Source organism: Parasteatoda tepidariorum, chromosome 6 (assembly GCF_982258835.1).
Source record: "Parasteatoda tepidariorum strain Cologne lab strain chromosome 6, Ptep-v5.0, whole genome shotgun sequence".
NCBI lineage: Eukaryota > Metazoa > Arthropoda > Arachnida > Araneae > Theridiidae > Parasteatoda > Parasteatoda tepidariorum.
Genome location: NC_141760.1, coordinates 30,672,447 through 30,690,429, shown reverse-complemented (window position 1 = coordinate 30,690,429; position 17,983 = coordinate 30,672,447). Strand labels below are relative to the sequence as shown.

Sequence of the window (17,983 nt, the reverse complement as noted above, 5' to 3'; positions counted from 1 at the left end):
TGAAAAAATTCTCCGGCCATTTAAATAAAGCTTGTTATGAGCTAAATTGAAAATTTTCTCTGTTACATTTAAAACCGTTAATAAGCTAGATAAAATTTAAAATATGTTTATCATAAAATGTTACGTATTCTAATCATATCGTAGTAATATTATATGACTATGGCTTTTGGTTTTCAGCCCTTAATTTTTAGTAGTAACAAAAGTAAAAACAAAAAAATAAACGTAATAATAAAGAGTGAATATTAAGAAAGGAAAGAAAGTGTAAGGAATTATGAGTATATAAAAAGTACTAAAACTTTATAACCTTTTTTTTTTGGATGTAAATATGTCAAAAAATTTATTCACTAGATACTTTGATTCATACTATATATAGTTAGCTAGCTAGATGTAAAAAAAGAAGAGAAAGAGACATTGCATAATTGGGGTATGCACGTTAAGTTTAAGGAATAAAAGCTAAAATAATTCTAGCCTGTTTTTTTACAAAAATTATGGGTGAAAATTGCTACAAAAATTTCAGCATTCTTTTAAAAGAAAAACATAGTAAAAATGAAAAAAATCTTTACTTTTAAATGGTTTTTAAGATTATTACTATCTTAAGTTTCATTACTTCACACTGTAAAAAGTTCTCGGAAAAATGGTTAAATAATATTTTATTTAATAATTAATTTACCATATTCAAACAAAACAGTCATATAACTATAACTAAGATGGTATTTGAACTGTTAATTGCGAGAGAGAAAAAAAAACGTTTATTAACTGATTTCTCCTAATACGGTTAAACAACCAGAATTTTATTACTAGGTCCAGAAAATGAAGCCACTTAGTTTCTAGCAGATAGGTAAATATTGTAGCATAGAGGGCTAGTATGCAAATCTTTCAACCAATAAAAACCGGGGTTCGAATCCCAGCATTGGTACTGCAATATTTTCTTCATTCCCTTCAACACATGAAAAGTTTTCAGTGTCCTCTCCAATTTGTAACTTCTGATTATTAGAATACCATTCAGGCATAGATGGCAGCACATTGAAGTAGCTTAACACAAAAAAGTCGAATACTTTCCATCTCTTACGATAAGGAGAATAACCTGAAAAATTAATTAAACTACATTTCACAGTTCATTTAATAAAACACAACTAATCCACAATCTAACTCCAGTGTCCATTACGTAACGAAGAACCTTGCTCCAATGTCTAAGTAAATTCTTTTTTACGGCTTTGAAACCATGCTAATTGTAAATTTTTTTTAAAAAAAACCGTATTGTTTTGTATTCATTGCTCTTTAATCACTCTAGTCTTAAATGGTTTCGAAACCATAAAGGTAAAAATATATTCTTTACCTAAAACTTTACGGTTAATTGAATGGAGATTAATGGAATGGTTAATTGAATTTTACGGAAAATAACGGAGAGTACTCTCCGTTATCTTACGGAAATTTAAGAATGGAAATTCTAACATTGTATTTTCACCTTGTGCTTCGTTTTGCTTTGCATATCGAATGACTTTGAGATTATGTATTTGAAATAATTTAATAGAATTTTTGTACCTGAATCGAATAAAACAAAATAATATAATGTTAAAAAAAAATTATAAAATCAAGCAATTATTAATTTTGTGTTTACTTCCTATTGATTTTTCGAAGCTTTTATTTAGATTCATTATAAATTACATCCATCTCCATCAATATAAAATGCAAACGAACACTAAGAATCAAAGTTCTTTAGTGTTTTATTTTATACATTAGAAATTATTTCAAAATTAATTTCTACTTTCTAGACACTGCTCACTGAATAATTAAAAGAAAAGAAAATGACAACTTTTTCGATGAATGTAATAGCTCAAACGCTATCACAACATGCGGAAATGATAGCGCCAGGAGTTATGGGGTAAGTACACTTAAACCGTTTCATACAATTGAAATGTAAGTAATACAATTAATCTTCAATAATTTGTTATCTTTTTCGATTTTCAATGAATTTTTAATTCTTTTTCATGCATTTCATAAATAGTTAAAAATATAAGAAATATACAGAAATCAAGGAAAAAAGCATATATATATATATATATATATATATATATATATATATATATATATATATATATATATATATATATATATATATATATATATATATATATATATATATATATATATATATATATATATATATATATATATATATATATATATATATATATATATATATATATATATATATATACACGCAGGTATAGGACAAAATAATAAGACCACCTGTGAAAAAATTAAAATATTTTATTAATTAGAAGTTGGGCCACCTTTGACCTGAATGACAGTTTGCATTCGACGCGGGATTGGCAAGTAAAGGTCTTGAACAAAGTTCATCGGAATTTGCAGCCATTCCTTTTGCAGGGCCGTCTCGAGCTCAGAGAATATGAGTGGAGGAGGAAACCGGGCACGGACTTTTTTCTCTAAAAAACACCACTAAGGCTCAATGATATTGAGATCAGGGGACTGAGGACACCACGTTAGATGTTCCACTTCATCATTATGCCCATTTAACCATGTTTGAACACAGTGAGACATGTGAACAGGGGCGTTGTCATCTTGGAACACAGGCCGTTCTCCCGGAAAGAGAGTATGAAGCATAGAGTGAAGATGATCTGCGAGAATGCTTCGGTAATGGTTCCCTTTGACCACCCCCTCAAGACAACGAGAGCTCTCAATCCACGGGCAGATATAGCGCCCCACACCATCGCAGATGCCTGAATTGACGGATGTTAACACAGGTAGGCATTGGAAAAAAAAAATTCGAATGAAACTTCGAATGCTTGACCAAAGAAAGAGGAACTAATAATGCAATATTCAATTAATACAAATACATAGTTGTATTTGCATGTATGAATGCATATGTATGCATATCAATACTCGCATATCCTTTCTTGGTTGTGCCATTAACATTGTTTTTTTTCGAAACTGATTCACTAAAGGAAAAGTGTTTTTAATTTGAAGCAGAGCTAAAATTTTAAACTATATCTAACTGGCGGTAAAGAATTACCTGGAGTTTAGAACGAAGAAAAACTTCACTATTTCGAAAGTAATTAAACTTTTTTTTAAGAAATAAATTGTCTATTAAGCGAGATTTCTCCAACTAAATAAAAATTATCCAAATCATTCCATAATTCTCAATTTATACAAATCTTTATGAGCCAACATAATGCAGCGTTGGAGAAAAATCTTAAATGTTGGAAAGTTAAATCACCAACACTTCATTTTCGCAAATCTGTGGCTTTTCTTCTTTTTGACGTTTTGAATCATTTCCAGAAATAGCATAGAGGACGCTGACTATGATAGGCTGAACATGACTTATCAGTCATAGTTACAAACTGACAGCAGTTATGAAAATAGCATATTATTCACAAAAAATGCTATATCGTGTGAGAGTCTTCGAAAAAAAAATCTTGAATCCCAAATACATTCATTCATTCAACATACATTCAGTTATTTATGCATATGTAACTGCTTTGAAAGAATGTTGGTACATGATGTTATTTGTTTTTAAGAAAGTAATAGAAAGAGTCCAATGCAATCACGTTGCCTTAAATTTGCTTTGATAATGCTAGTGGAATACTTTTACTTCTATTGAATTTTATATGTTCTCTTTCAGGATAAATTTCATGAAACCGGAAAAACCCATTAATACAATGTCTGAAGTGTATAAGTTAGTTCAAGAAGAAGAGCAAAATAGAGGAGGTAGATGCAATTTTTTCAATACACATATTTTTTTCAGTAAAACTTTTTGAAGTGTTCTTTAGAAAATGTTGCTAGCTTTAATAAATGATAATAGAGATACTATGGAAAAATTCGACAAAAACCATTAACCGTTTATATGTTTGTTTTAGTTTAATTTTCATAGACCACCGAAACATAAATAAGTAATAACATTTGTCAAGAAAGAAAAAATCTCATTTACTAATTTTTTAAAAACACATGTAACAAAGTTTTAAAAAATAATGTCAGAAGCTTAATTTTTATGAGGTTTAATTTTTAAAATTTTTTGAACTTATTCTTCCATATATTGAACTTTTTTTTCTCTTGAAAACAAAAAATTTTCTTTTTTCTAATATAATTCTAAATCTAGTGGTAAATAAGTATAATATTGGGTGTTCACAAAATAAATAATTCATAAGGAAGGAAATAATTACGAAATGTTTATTTATTTATTTGTTTTTGAATATTTTCGAATACAACACTTTTTTTTCTAAATGGCGCATTAAGAAAAAATATGGTCATAAGAACCAGAATATGATAAAATTTAGAGTATTTCTGTCTTAATAGGAACACCAAAAAGCTTAATACTTTAAGACGATACGATACGAATCCCAGTCGATACGAATTCCGCATCCGGCTTGCACCGACCACAGTGCTGACGTGAAATATCCTCAGTGGTAGACGGATCATGGGACAGATTCCCCTTGCCCTCAGACTATCCGTGAGAGGTTCTTGTGGTCTTCCTCTCCATGTAACGCAAATGCGGGTTAGCTCCATCAAAAAGTCCTCCACGAAGGCAAATTTCTCCCAATACAGGAGTTCCAGGAGTTCCCTTGTCTTCTGGATCGGGTTCAAAATTGCAAGGCTATGGAGTTGAACATTAGTAGTCGTAAACCCATAAAATTGGTTTGGCTGTTCAACGACGATTATAAAATATAAAAAAATACTTTAAGACGAATAGCTTTGGTAATGATTTTGCTAAAATTAACAATAAAATATGGGTTTATAATATTTGATAAAATTTGGTAAGTATGGTATACTTCGATAATTGTATCATGATAGCCTAGAGCATGGTATTAAAATCCTTCATTCGGTTAAATTTACTTTTCAGTTTTGAGCTTTTTATTAAGTGTGTGGTAGTAAGAACAGTAATTTATAATAATTATCAGAATTACTAGCAAACCGCTATTACAAATCAGAATTACCAGTAAACCGCTACCATATGAATGGGAAAAATTACCATATTAACGGTTTAAAAATCACGCATTTTGGTTTTATTAACAAGAATTATGTTTTTTTAATTATTTCTTTATCAGAAATATCATTACTATACGGAACAATAATTTTATCAGAATTTTCTTTATCCCTGCGTATATCTCCGATATCAAAAATGAGGGTAGCTAAAGATAATCTTCTTTTTATAAATTTTAAAATAATTATATAATATCTATTATGTATTTGTGGAGAATTAAGAGAAATTAAAGAATATATAAGCATCGCGCATGCGCAAAGAATTACGTAACGCTTCCACCCACGTCAACAGATTATATGTACGAGCTAATTAATACGGTCGCTTTAATGCGGCGCTCTGTCTTTTACTATTGTTGTTGTTTCTGTTAATAAAATGTTATTAATTTTTCGATCAGCATAATTAACTAAGAGCCTCGATGGGCATCCTTTGGACAATAATAATTAAGTTAAATGACAGTATTATTTAATCGATGTAAAGCAAAACGTTCGTTTTTATTTAAATAAACTCAATATATACTTATAATATTTTGACGATAATAATAGCGCCATTGTTAGTAAAATGAAGTTTTGAAAGGGACGGATTTCATAAATATCAAAGTTTTCGAAGAGTTTTCAAGGAGTCTGAGAGCGCTTTAATTAAATTCTCTTAAGATTTTCGAAGAAACCTAAAAATAAATATTAAGAAAATAGACAGAATACTAAGAGAAAATACGCTATTGTGTCTTATTTCGTAACTTAAAATATCGTCTTTACTTACTAATTAGCATATTTGAGATCATCTCCTCAAACATTAAGCTTGAGCCCTAGAACGTGAGGATCCAATCATTGAATCAAACGTTATTCTGGGTGGTCCGATTTTTTACGCACTGTACTAGAATTTATTGATTCATCTTCACAAAGTATTTATAAGAAAGTGAAATTTGAAAAAGAGTAATGGTGGAATTGCGAAGCTATCATACTTAGAGTAATTATTAATTTCCAGTAAGAACTAACTTTTCTTAAAGATATGTCCTTCGATTACAAAAAAGTAATAATTTTGAGCCATCAAAATTCGAGATATTATCATTTAATGAATCTTTAAAATGTATTTAAAAAATCTTTTTTGTGCTTGTGATATGTAGTTTAGATTTAGATACATTATTTAGGTAGCAAATAAAGCTTTTTCATTTTTATAGTTCTTTGTAATAAATCTCTAATACTAAAGCTAAATCTATTTTATCTAACGACAGAAATGTAAATAATCAGTAATGACACAAAGTATCGATCAGAAAATGAAATTTGAAAAAGAATAATGATGGAAAACCGAAATAATCATACTTTGAATAAATACTAATTATTAAAAATACTAATTTCCCTTCAGGATATGCGTCCATCGATTACATGAAAAGATCAATCCTGATTACAAATCATGATCTGTCAAAATTCTAATTATTGTTATTTAATGATCCTTTAAATGAATATAAGAAGCCTTGCTATAATATGTAATTCATGCTATAATATGCACTTTAATGCAAATTTATATATAATATTTAGGTACATTTCAAATGATACTTTTTGGTATCGCTAGTTCTAAGCAAGAAATCGTTCACATTTTAATAAAATGCATCTTACCTATTACTGAAAATTTAATTAGTTAGGGTAAACTAACCATTGAAGGAACACTTAAGCTTCGCTTGCCTTTTAAAAAATCATATTAATTTAAAAATTCGTAATTTTAGTTAAATGACAGTGTCAACATATTTATTACTAATTACAAATTATGTAAAAAAATTGTAGAGAACTTACATAATATTGTTTTAAAGTTTTGGAGGTTCAAATAACAAGTTGTTAGAAGACCAAGTGAAGGAACAGCTCTTACCAGTGAATGAGCACCTAGTAAAGGAACACTTAATTTTGGTTGTTTTTTAATGCTCTTTATGAATTTATAAGTCATACAAATATTTAAAAACAAGCCTATTCTTGAAATTAGAACATATAAATACGTGGAAAATGTTATCTTTTTTTTTGTAATCATGAACTGAAAATTAAAGTGTCAACATATTAACACATACTGTTCATTCACTGGGAAATCTATGCCCAGTAAAAGAACATGCCTGTTTCCTCACTGGTTAAAAGTTGTTTTTCGTATTTTTAACATACTTTTGATGTGGAATATCACTAAAGGTACAAGAAAATTAAAGTTTATCTTTTATTTTCATCAACTTGGAAAAAAACCCAGTAAAGGAACACTTGTTCCTTCACTGGTTTTTCATCGTTTGGTGATCCAATGAATAAACTCCCTCTTATCTCAGTACTTTATTATGCTATGATGCTTAAAAAATATAAAACGTAACTTCAATAACTATATTTTGAACTCTCTTTTTCACAGTGAGAAAAATAAAACTATTACATGCAATTAACTCCTCTTCAAACATATAAATACAGACACTCACCTCATAATTTTTTCAAAGAAACAAGGTGTTGCAGAGATATTAACAAATTCAAAACTTTTTCCAGAGAAGTCTATTTAACCAGGTAATCCAAAACATTGCTAGATGACTTCCTATTGTTTGGCAGTAAGCTATTGTTACCAATCAATCTAAAGAAAAACTTTCAAATTCTTATTTTTAATCAATATGTATGAAATTTTCTTTCACTGGTTGGTTTACCCTATATCAGTGGTCGGCAAACTTATTAGCCAAAGAGCCAAATATGAACATTACAACAATTTTTAAAAAAATTGGGAGCCAAATCTGCTTGTTTAGTAAACTTTTATTACACTAAATAAGTAGTACACTAAATAAAACTAAATTTCATACTTAATAAATATTTATTAATGCGAACAATGCCCACTACTTTAGAAAAAGTATGCGCGCTCATGTTTGTGGTACCTTTGTATCACACCGGAGTACGCCGTAAACATGCGAACAATTTCAGCCGGTAGCTTGTACATGGTTTGTGTTAACGTTTACGAAAACTAATAAAACTAAACTCGATGTTCGTTACGTATTTTTACAACAATATAAAATTTTAAATACCTATTCATCTTTTAACTTAAACAAAAAATTATACATGTTCTCGATTTATAGAAGAATTTTAATTTATCAAAATAAGATATAATTTTTTTTCTTACAAAGTTTTTTTTTAAATGAAAATATTATTGCGCCTTCCGTGGATATTTGTGATAGAGCCGCACTTAAGGAGCTAAAGAGCCACATGCGGCTCTGGAGCCGCACTTTGCCGACCACTGCCCTATATCAATAAATGATGGAGCTCTAAAACGTTGGTGTTAAAAATTTATAATTTCTATATGCACTGAATAAAAATATATGGTCAAACTACCAAAATATCGTCAGATTTACAGTGATTTTGTCCCTATGAGAGCACCAAGATCTCGGTAATTTTTTCCTGAGTGGTAATTTTATTTAATGATTTTGGTAAAATTAACAATAAAATCTGATTGTATAATATGTGATAAAATATGGTAAATGTGATAAAATTAGATATTTTTTTAATGATATCTTAAAGCATGACATGAAAACCATCTACCATTTACTGCGTTAAATTATTCTTCAATTTTGTACTTTTACTAAGTGTGAGGTAATAAGAGCTGAAAATTTGAAAATTTTGAATTTTCGGTAAACGCTTTACTATATAAATGAAAATATTACCAAATGAATGGCTTAAATACCGTATTTTTTTAACCAAAAATATATCTTTTTTTATTAAAATGTCATTAGCGTACAGTACGGTAATTTTAATAGAATGTTTTACTCCATGCGTATAAAAAAAGAATTAATTTACAATAAATATCTAGATGTTAATATCGTATAATAAAACCCTATCATTTTCTTAGTCGAGATAAATATGCGATATAAAAAATTCTGGGTCAAATTGCGGTAAATAGTACGGGCACTCAGGGTGCCGGTATTTTTTACCGTAAAATCCTTATTTACCGGATCATATTTACAGATATTTGGAAGTGGAATTTAAATAATTGGTGAGGGATGGAGTTAAGAACCTTTAACGTAAATGATAAGAAATTTTGATAATATCTAGAAAATTTGTTTGATCTTTTAAATAAATATCTACATTATACCTAACAAACTAATCAGTTTGGGGTTCTAATGATCATTTGAAAACTAATAAAACTATAAATTATTGATTTTTGAAAACGATGGAGTGTTGTTGATCATGAGACAAGCTTTTTCATAGTATCTGTCATATCAATCCTAAAATAAATTTAATTTTAAAATAAATGAATTTTAGAAAATGTACGTTTTCACGAAAATGAGCTTTATATTTGGCTGCTTTATGAGCTTGATAGTTTAATTTAATTTTTTTTCTTCAAATAAATACGGTGCAGACGAGAAGATTTTCCATAAATTAAATTACAAATTGATAAATATTAAACAGAAAGAATATTTATCTTCTTTTTCAACAAAACAATTGCATTATATTTCCTGCTGATATTTTTCATTAAAAATTCATTCACTTCATACTTTGAAAGTTTAAAATGTATTAACATAGTAGGCTGTAGATTCAAAAATTTCAGTGAAAATGGTATATATTTTATGAGCAAAAAAAAATTAAATTTCAATAAATTTATATATAAGTAGAAAGGAAAAAATCCATCTAAAATGCGTAAATAATAATCTGCATCAATAAATGCTTAAATTTATCAATGCCACGACACACATAAGTTTAATATCTCGACAAAAAATAGCAAATCATACTTTTCAGCCTAATCATTTGTTCATGAAATGCCCTAGTATTGATCTTTGTGCTGGAGCATACACTGTAAAAAATGTTGGGTCAAATTGCGGTAAAAAGTACCGACACCGTGAGTACTAGTACTTTTTACTGTAATTTTATCTGAAATTTTATACAATGCTATTTTTTAAAAATTTGAAAATTTTGAGCAAAGAGTTGGAAAACTTTGAAATCGTGTTTTTCAGCCTGTGTGGTAAACATGCGTACCCCTATATATTGTTAAATGTGCTTCAAAAATTCTACCCCTTCATGAGATTAGTTATTTGATTTTTCATTCTTTATCATATTCATTTTCATATTTATCTTTTTAATTTTCATATTTATCACATTCATCATTTTTATCATATTTATCATATTTATCATTTTTATCATTTATCATATTTATCATATTTATCATTTTTATCATTTATCATATTTATCATATTCATCGTTCATTTTTTATATTCAAGAGTGCTGCAAATTATTCTAAATATTCTTGGTGGGTCGTCAACTAAAAATGTTTACGATACACTGCTTGAGGAAAATTTCAGGATGAGGAATAAAGCATTTGGAAAAAAAAATCTAAATATAAATGGATAAAATATGAATATACTGTATTTTTTTCCTATTGAAAACAAATAACATCGTATCCGGATATAAACTAGCTATATTTATAGTAATTAGTTTAATATTTACTAAGAGGAAAATTTTCTTTCCAAGGAAGAATATTTTCGATAAATTCTGGTTCTTGATTCGCTACAAAAAAAAGTACTTCCATCCATATATTTAAAAAACGGCTTTCGAAATTTTAGCGCAAAGCCTCCAGATCAATAGCTCCCCTGCCAGGAAATAAGAACAAATTAGTTATTTCTAGTTGCGAGTTTTTAATTAGATTGTCAAAAGAATTGACAGCTGCTATTGAAAAGTTGGAATAACTTTTGTTTATTTTATTTTAAAAAAGAACGAAACTATAAATTCAAAATGATATCTTATTAGTTTATAACAGAAACTGTATGTACTATTATTTAGTTGTCATGGTGACACCTAACATGAAAGTGCTTAGGCTGCAATATGGTTTGGATTTGTTTGATTTTTATACGGAGTTATGTAGGATGGGTCTGTTTAGTATTAACTTTTCTAACTGAAGAACGAAACGTGCATTATTGAACATGATATACTAATACATGTCATACATATCGTATAATACATATCATACATATCGTATAATACATATCATACATAACGTATAATACATATCCTGTCAATTATATGCTAATTGAACATGATATGTATAATTAAGCATTATTGAACATAATATGCTAATAATTCATCAAATTTGCAAGATGTTTGCCTCATAACATTCATCGATAACTTAAACAGATAAAAAATAAGTTTAAGTCGCAATTTTTTGTAACAATAAAATACATGTTTCGTCTTTTAGCTAAATCTCCAACAATGTGTTCCTCTCCTCCAATATTTAAGCCTAAGATACCGCCAAGTATTCCTTCTAAACCTAAAACTGCACCACCAGCACCGGCACCTGCCCCAGTTGCACCGGCTCCACTAAGACAAGCTCCACCTCCACCATCTTCCATACCTGAGGGACCCTCTCAAGGACCGTGCTCTGATTGTGGGAGAACAATTGTGTAAGTAACTGTTCGTAACACTAAATTATAAAATTAGCCTTAAAACATAAAATCTTATAGTTCGTAATAAAGCACTTTATGTTTAGAGGACCATTTGTAAATCTGACGGACAAGATACTCCACGAAGACTGTTTTAGATGTAGTACTTGTGGGACGACTCTTAAAAATACTGGTAAGAAAAGAAAAAAAAATCAATGTGTCATCAAATATACAACAGTACATACTAATTTTGCTTCAATATTTCATTTCATACATCATTGTTTCACCATAAACCTCCACTTTAAAAATAAAGTTTTTTTCGCAGCTGCCAACCTACTAATTATTTTGAAAAGATTGGATGGGAAAAATCAAATTTTGCCATTGCACTGTGGGCCAGAAGACCATGATCTTCGGCCAAAAGTCAAAATTAAATTTTCAACTATAATATGAGTAGGCAGCTTTAATATCACCCCATTCACATATTCATAATCATTCCAAACATTACAATTGACTTTTCGGACCGACAAGAGTACAATGTAGTGAAAAATATATTAAATTTTTTTTTTAAATGTAACTTTTAAATTTATAGTTCAGAGTAATTAGTCTGAAATTATAGTAAAATTTTTAAATTTGTTGGATTAGTTAATACTCTTGACAAACTTATAGTTTATATCTTATCATTTGACATTTTATAATGTTTGAATCACTTTCGAAACTTATCTCCAAAAAGTTCCATGAGGTAATTAGCTAAACTTTTTTTTTTTGTCTTCTTTGATGTTTCTTCTTTCGAAAAAACCTGTCCCATTTTGCCCATATTGCAAAGATGGACTAAATATACCGAGAAACAAAAATTATGTTTTTTTTCTCAATGTTTTCGTGTTATTTTGCAATTAATTCGCGTTATTTTGTAATATTACTTCGGAAATATAATTTGCTTTTCATTTTTAATATAAAATTACGAAAATTATTATATTTTCATTGCTATATTTAATTATTTAAACGAACTATATATATATATACATATAATTTTTTTTTGCTCGCCCTATTTCAGCAGTCATTTTTTTTCTGTTGGTATTTTTAGTGTATTTCAAAATTTCAACTATAAATTCAATTTACCTGCACATAAAAACCCCAAACAAAAAACCCAAATTTTGAAACAAATTTTATCGAAATACTAATTTTGGTCACGAAACCTTGGATGCTGGCCCACTGCGCATTGTGAATAAAAACCTTAAAATTAGGTTTTATGCTAGACAACTTCTTTCGCAGTTGCATCTATTCTAGTTATAAACCAACTTTTGGTGTATACATATTTAAAAAAAAAACTAGTTTGGCATTAGTAAGTTAAGACAAACGGGATCGGTGCCTTGATGACCTTCTCAAAAACCGCAAGATACTTATCCTTTGTGTCCAATCCAAAACCACTCACTCAGCGCTACTGATTTAAACTAACGAACGAACCCAAACTCTCAGAGCATTTGGTAAATTTTCCATGAAGCTCAGGGATTCAGTACTAAGAAACACCTCTTGATAACCGCTCCCTTGCATAAAACTCTGAAAAAAATCTCTGAAACACTGAACCATAATACAGTTCAAAGTTATTGTAACCTTAATATGGTGCTAAATTAAAACAAATTTCTATGCAAGTTGGACTAACTTAGTTGGTAACCTGTAATTAAGTTTTAATTACTACGATAATATGGCTTAACTCAGCACCGTAATATGATTTTAGCAAAAATCACTTCAAATAGTTATAAAATTTCAAATTGAATTTCGAATCTAATTCTTGCACTTAAATTATTTACTGAAAATGCGTCGTGGGCCGAAGGATCGTCAGATGTTTACCACTTTAAGTGTGAACCGGAACCAGTGAAGCACGTTGCACTGGTTCCGGTTCACAAAACTCACTCAATGGAGTTCTTACGAAATTATATAATAAAGTATTTGCTGCCGTACAAAAATATCTTGCAATAATTAGGTATTTTTGAAACAAAGTGAAACATTTAGTCACTAAGTTATAATTTTAATAATTTTCAATTGTGTATTTGTATGCAATAATTTGCAAGAAATATTCATAAATATAAGGTTCAGAAAAACAGAAAAAAAGCTAATTTTGATTGTTTTAGAATTGGAAACTTAGTTCTTGCATTTAATGTACGTATATGTAAATTATACTTTGTAGGATTTCATAATATCCAGAACAAATTATACTGCGATACTCATGCAATACTTGCTGCGCGAGTAATAGCAGGCCAGGCTTCAACACCAGGGCCAGCTCCAGCTGCGTAAGTTTACCCGATATTTAATACTTTTCAGTATTAAAATAATTAAAATTTATTTATAATTTAAAATCTAACTTTTTTGTTGTTGCTTGATTTTGATAGGTTTGCGCCATCAGCACCAGCGCCTCAATCAGTGCCAACTCCAGTAGCTCCCCCGAAGCCAGTTGAATTGCCGCAATCAGCTCCACTTGCTCCTTTACCATCAGTGGCTCCATCACTTCCAGTTTCATCCATTCCTCTGTCAGTTCCAACTCCATTTGGACAGCATTTAACAAACTTGCCTCAATCCCCAAGCTCCTCTGGAGGATTAGCATTTAGAAGCATATCTCCTCAGCCATTTAAAGTAAATATCCCTAAATTTATAAAAGCTATAAATAACTGTACTATAAAGTTAAAAACTGTGTAATTACACAGTTACAACTGTTTTAAAATCGAATCACAAGGGAACCGTAGCACAAACAATGTGAAACGGCTCATTCCGTTTACACTCATGTAAGAAAACTGGTAGACGCTAAAGTAATGAAGCGCCATCTATATGAAAACACATTGCCTGCACAGGGAAATCCTTCGGATCAAGCTGGGGTATAAAGTACCGGCACTTTGGGTGCACGGTAAAAATGGATTTTACCGTACTTTTTGTAGTAAGATTTATTTAATTAGATTCCTGCGGTTTCCGATAATTTTTATGGTGAAAATTACGGCATACCATGATAATAATGTTGTTAATAATTATTAATAATCATTAAGTAATAATGTTGCTCTGTATATTAGTTGAGATGCCGGAGTTTTCTGGTAAGAATGAATTTGGTTTAAGTGCAATTTATAAGTTCTAGGTGTAACTATTCCAAACTATTATGATTGGATTATATTAACCAAGATCTTCTCTCTAATCAGATTTCTTATGTGATTTACATCTCTACATAAAGTTTGGCCAAAATATATTGCATAACTTCTTATTAAAAAGAAATAAAAAAGATTAAGAAACTGTTGAAATTTTGAAAATATGTGTAAAATGTTATGCTTATTTGTTCTTTGCACACGAGAAAGAAGTTGTGAAATAATAATGTAATATGATGATCGTTCTAAAGTCACTCAGGTTTATGATACCAAATCAGCAAGACTACACATAACATATTAAAATACTTCATAGATTTTTGTTGAATATTTGTTTGCAAAAAATATTTCCGTTATAACATCCCATGAATAAGAAATATGATTTTTTTTTATGGAAATAAAGAAGAAGGACGAGAATTATTTCTTAATAAGATAAACTAATTTAGACATTACTATTTTTAATCGGATGTATGAACCAATTTTTCTAGCCCTACGTTAACTGGTGTAATATAGTCTGTCTATTGAAAGAACTCTCCTAGCCATTCGTCAGTAGCAGTGGCTGTGATTATGGCTACCAGATGTAACTATTTCAAGTATGGGTCACTGTTTAAGACAGGTTTTGGCTCGGGTCAGTGAGAGATAAGAAATCGGGGGACAAAAAAACTCCTCGACTTGAAATGCGCTATTTCTCGTTTCCATGGCAACAGATGATCGTAGACTTTACGGAGAGGGGAGCTCTTCCTGTAGACAAACTATTACATATATAAAGGTTTGAAACTGTAATCAATTTTAGATTGAAAACCTAAGCGAACACAGTTGATGAAAAAAAATCACAAGTACTTTTAATAAAGTATTGAATCAACTTATAGATTCTTCATATTTAAGTTTGCTATTATTTCCATTTTTGTTGTTGAAATTTTCAGAGGATATCTGGTGAGTACCATCGTGTACCAGCGCCTTCAAGTCCGACACCCGGAGCGGCTCCATCGGCTCCGCTAGCGTATTCATCTGGACCCCTACCATTCGAATCAAAACCTTATATGCCACCAGAGCAGGTATTTAATTTAAAACTCTTCTTTAAATTGTGGAACAGAAAACAAAAATCTCTGTTAAACAAGCTTATATAATTTAGTTACTCGTTAATAGAAACATGGGTTTTAGCCTAAGCAGATCTCTAAAGGGACTTTTTTTATCTCATATTTCAATGTATTGTTTATCTCAAGCGTAGTAAGAAAGAATCTCCTGTTCGGTGATGTGAGTAGATTCTACTACTACAACTGCTTCGGTGGAGGTTCGATTTCTCACAGTAAGAGCAGGGTGTCTGATAAGCCATCTTCTTTACCGATCACATCCAAGTTGTTCAGATGTCACTCTAATCCAACATCCCCAATAGTTTCTGAGCCATAAAAGGCTTATCTCCAAATATATATATATATATATATATATATATATATATATATATATATATATATATATATATATATATATATATATATATATATATATATATATATATATGTATGTATATATGTATATATGTATGTATGTATGTATGTATGTATGTATGTATGTATGTATGTATATAAGTATATATATATATATATATCTTTCATCCATTCAGTGGGTCGATAAATGGTCCGGCTGACTACCTTACCGGAACATCTGCTCCTGCACACCAAAGCCCAAGGTCAGGAGAACTGAGATGGGTACAGTAGGCCTTGGCCTCTATGGGGTGTTCCACCACTGAGTTTAGTTATATACTTACTTAAGGGAAAAAAGCACCAGCCATCACAGATCTGATACCTTGGTATCAGGAAAACGCAAAAATTAACTAATTAGCCACACCAAAAGTTTAAGTGAATGTTGCAACAAAATTCCATGTTTTTCTATTATACTTTGCATAAACATTTTATTTGATTTTCTTCTTCTCGTATATCATGAAACTTTTGTGTATGCTATGAGATGTTTGTTTTACTATTGCTGTGATTGAATAAAGTAATAAAAAAAAATTTCTTCGTATCCGTTACAGTCTCTATCTTCAATCTTTTCATCTATGTCTGATTCTAAAATAATGGAAATGTCTCAAACGTCTGAAATGTCCCAAACTATTCAAAAAACAACTCAAATCTCCCAAAAAGTGATGACTCAATCATCTCAATCAAGTTACAACGTAGACTACAGACAAATTGGAGGAGGTTTATCAAGTAAATATTTTAATATACTTATTTTAGTACACTCAGAAAAAAAGTATGGTCAAAACCACCAGAATATGATGAAATTTATTATGTTGTTGGCTCTACGGGAACACCAAAAGGCTCGTTAGTTTTTACAGAAGCGATTTGACAATGATTTTGGCAAGATTAACAATTCTATAATTTAAGATAAAACTTGACAAATGTGGTAAAATTTGGTTATTCCATCATGATATCTTAGAACACGAAAAGAAGAACAAAAATATCTTAGAACAAAAATAATTTATTAGAGAATTATATATTTACATTCATATATTTACATTTTAGTTTCTATTTTTTACAAAATTTGCGGTAAAAAGAAGAAAATTTTGAAAACCAGAATTTCCAGTAAATGTTTGCCATACGAAAAAAATTACCAAATAAATGCCGATTTAAAAAAATACCGTTAAAAATTGCCGATACGAAAAAAAATTACCGTTTTTTTAAAACTTTATAATCAAAAAATTATTCATTATAATTTTAATTATTAAATTATTATTTATAATTTCTTAAATTTTAATTTTTTTTTCACTCGAAATGTCTTAACCAAACAGTACGGTGACTTTGCTAGAAATTTTTTTTTTTGGTGTATAAGAATACTATAAATGTATATGTAACTATAAACTCCTTAATGTATATTTTTGGACTCCAAAGTGTTTTATTTTAATTCATAATTTAAATTATTCCTTGTCACGCTAGCAATCTCAAATTAATGGATTAATGTGAGGAAAAAAACAACGATATAATTTTAAATATGATGCAACATTTCCAGCAGTTTTAAAGTTAAAATAAATCAAAACCTGAGAGTTTTAAAAGAAGCAGAAATGTGTCTCAATTACACACTGTAATAACTCTCGCTCGGATCTCGTTTTAGTTCCAACTCCACATTGATTGGCATTCACTGCGTTTTATTCATTATAGTGTTCTGTTTCAATATTGTAATAAAGTAAATTGGTGTATGTTTTTTAAATTCAATCAAGACAGTGATTCCAAAAATATACATTAGGTAAGGTGATTACGGAACACCTTGTAATAAAAATAAGATAATTTGGAATATTTATTTAGCGAATACTGCATATACATGGTGTTTCATAAAGATTGACTTTAATATTTGTTTAGAATCCTTAACAAATACTAAATCAAGAAGGTTTGCATGTTGAGGATCGCAAAATTTAAATTTTAACGAAGAAAGCAAAAACGCTTTTAAAATCTGATTAATAACAGTACAGAAAAATGGATGTAATAGACATCATAACATGTTTATTTGGGAGTTGAAACTTCA

General features: G+C 29.4%; 1 protein-coding gene across 2 annotated transcripts in view; it reads left to right on the top strand.

The window, feature by feature from the left end:
• The window catches only part of LOC107438117 (uncharacterized), a 51,685-nt gene that overhangs the window by 9,433 nt on the left and 24,269 nt on the right, over nucleotides 1-17,983 (top strand). For both annotated transcript variants that reach the window (XM_043055039.3, XM_043055040.3), the window contains exons 2-9: nucleotides 1,773-1,882; nucleotides 3,644-3,729; nucleotides 11,171-11,375; nucleotides 11,462-11,547; nucleotides 13,537-13,639; nucleotides 13,739-13,979; nucleotides 15,394-15,525; nucleotides 16,500-16,674. In XM_043055039.3, the coding sequence (XP_042910973.2) occupies nucleotides 1,806-1,882; nucleotides 3,644-3,729; nucleotides 11,171-11,375; nucleotides 11,462-11,547; nucleotides 13,537-13,639; nucleotides 13,739-13,979; nucleotides 15,394-15,525; nucleotides 16,500-16,674 (1,105 nt within the window). In that variant the 5' untranslated portion in view covers nucleotides 1,773-1,805. The remainder of the gene's footprint in view (nucleotides 1-1,772; nucleotides 1,883-3,643; nucleotides 3,730-11,170; nucleotides 11,376-11,461; nucleotides 11,548-13,536; nucleotides 13,640-13,738; nucleotides 13,980-15,393; nucleotides 15,526-16,499; nucleotides 16,675-17,983) is intronic.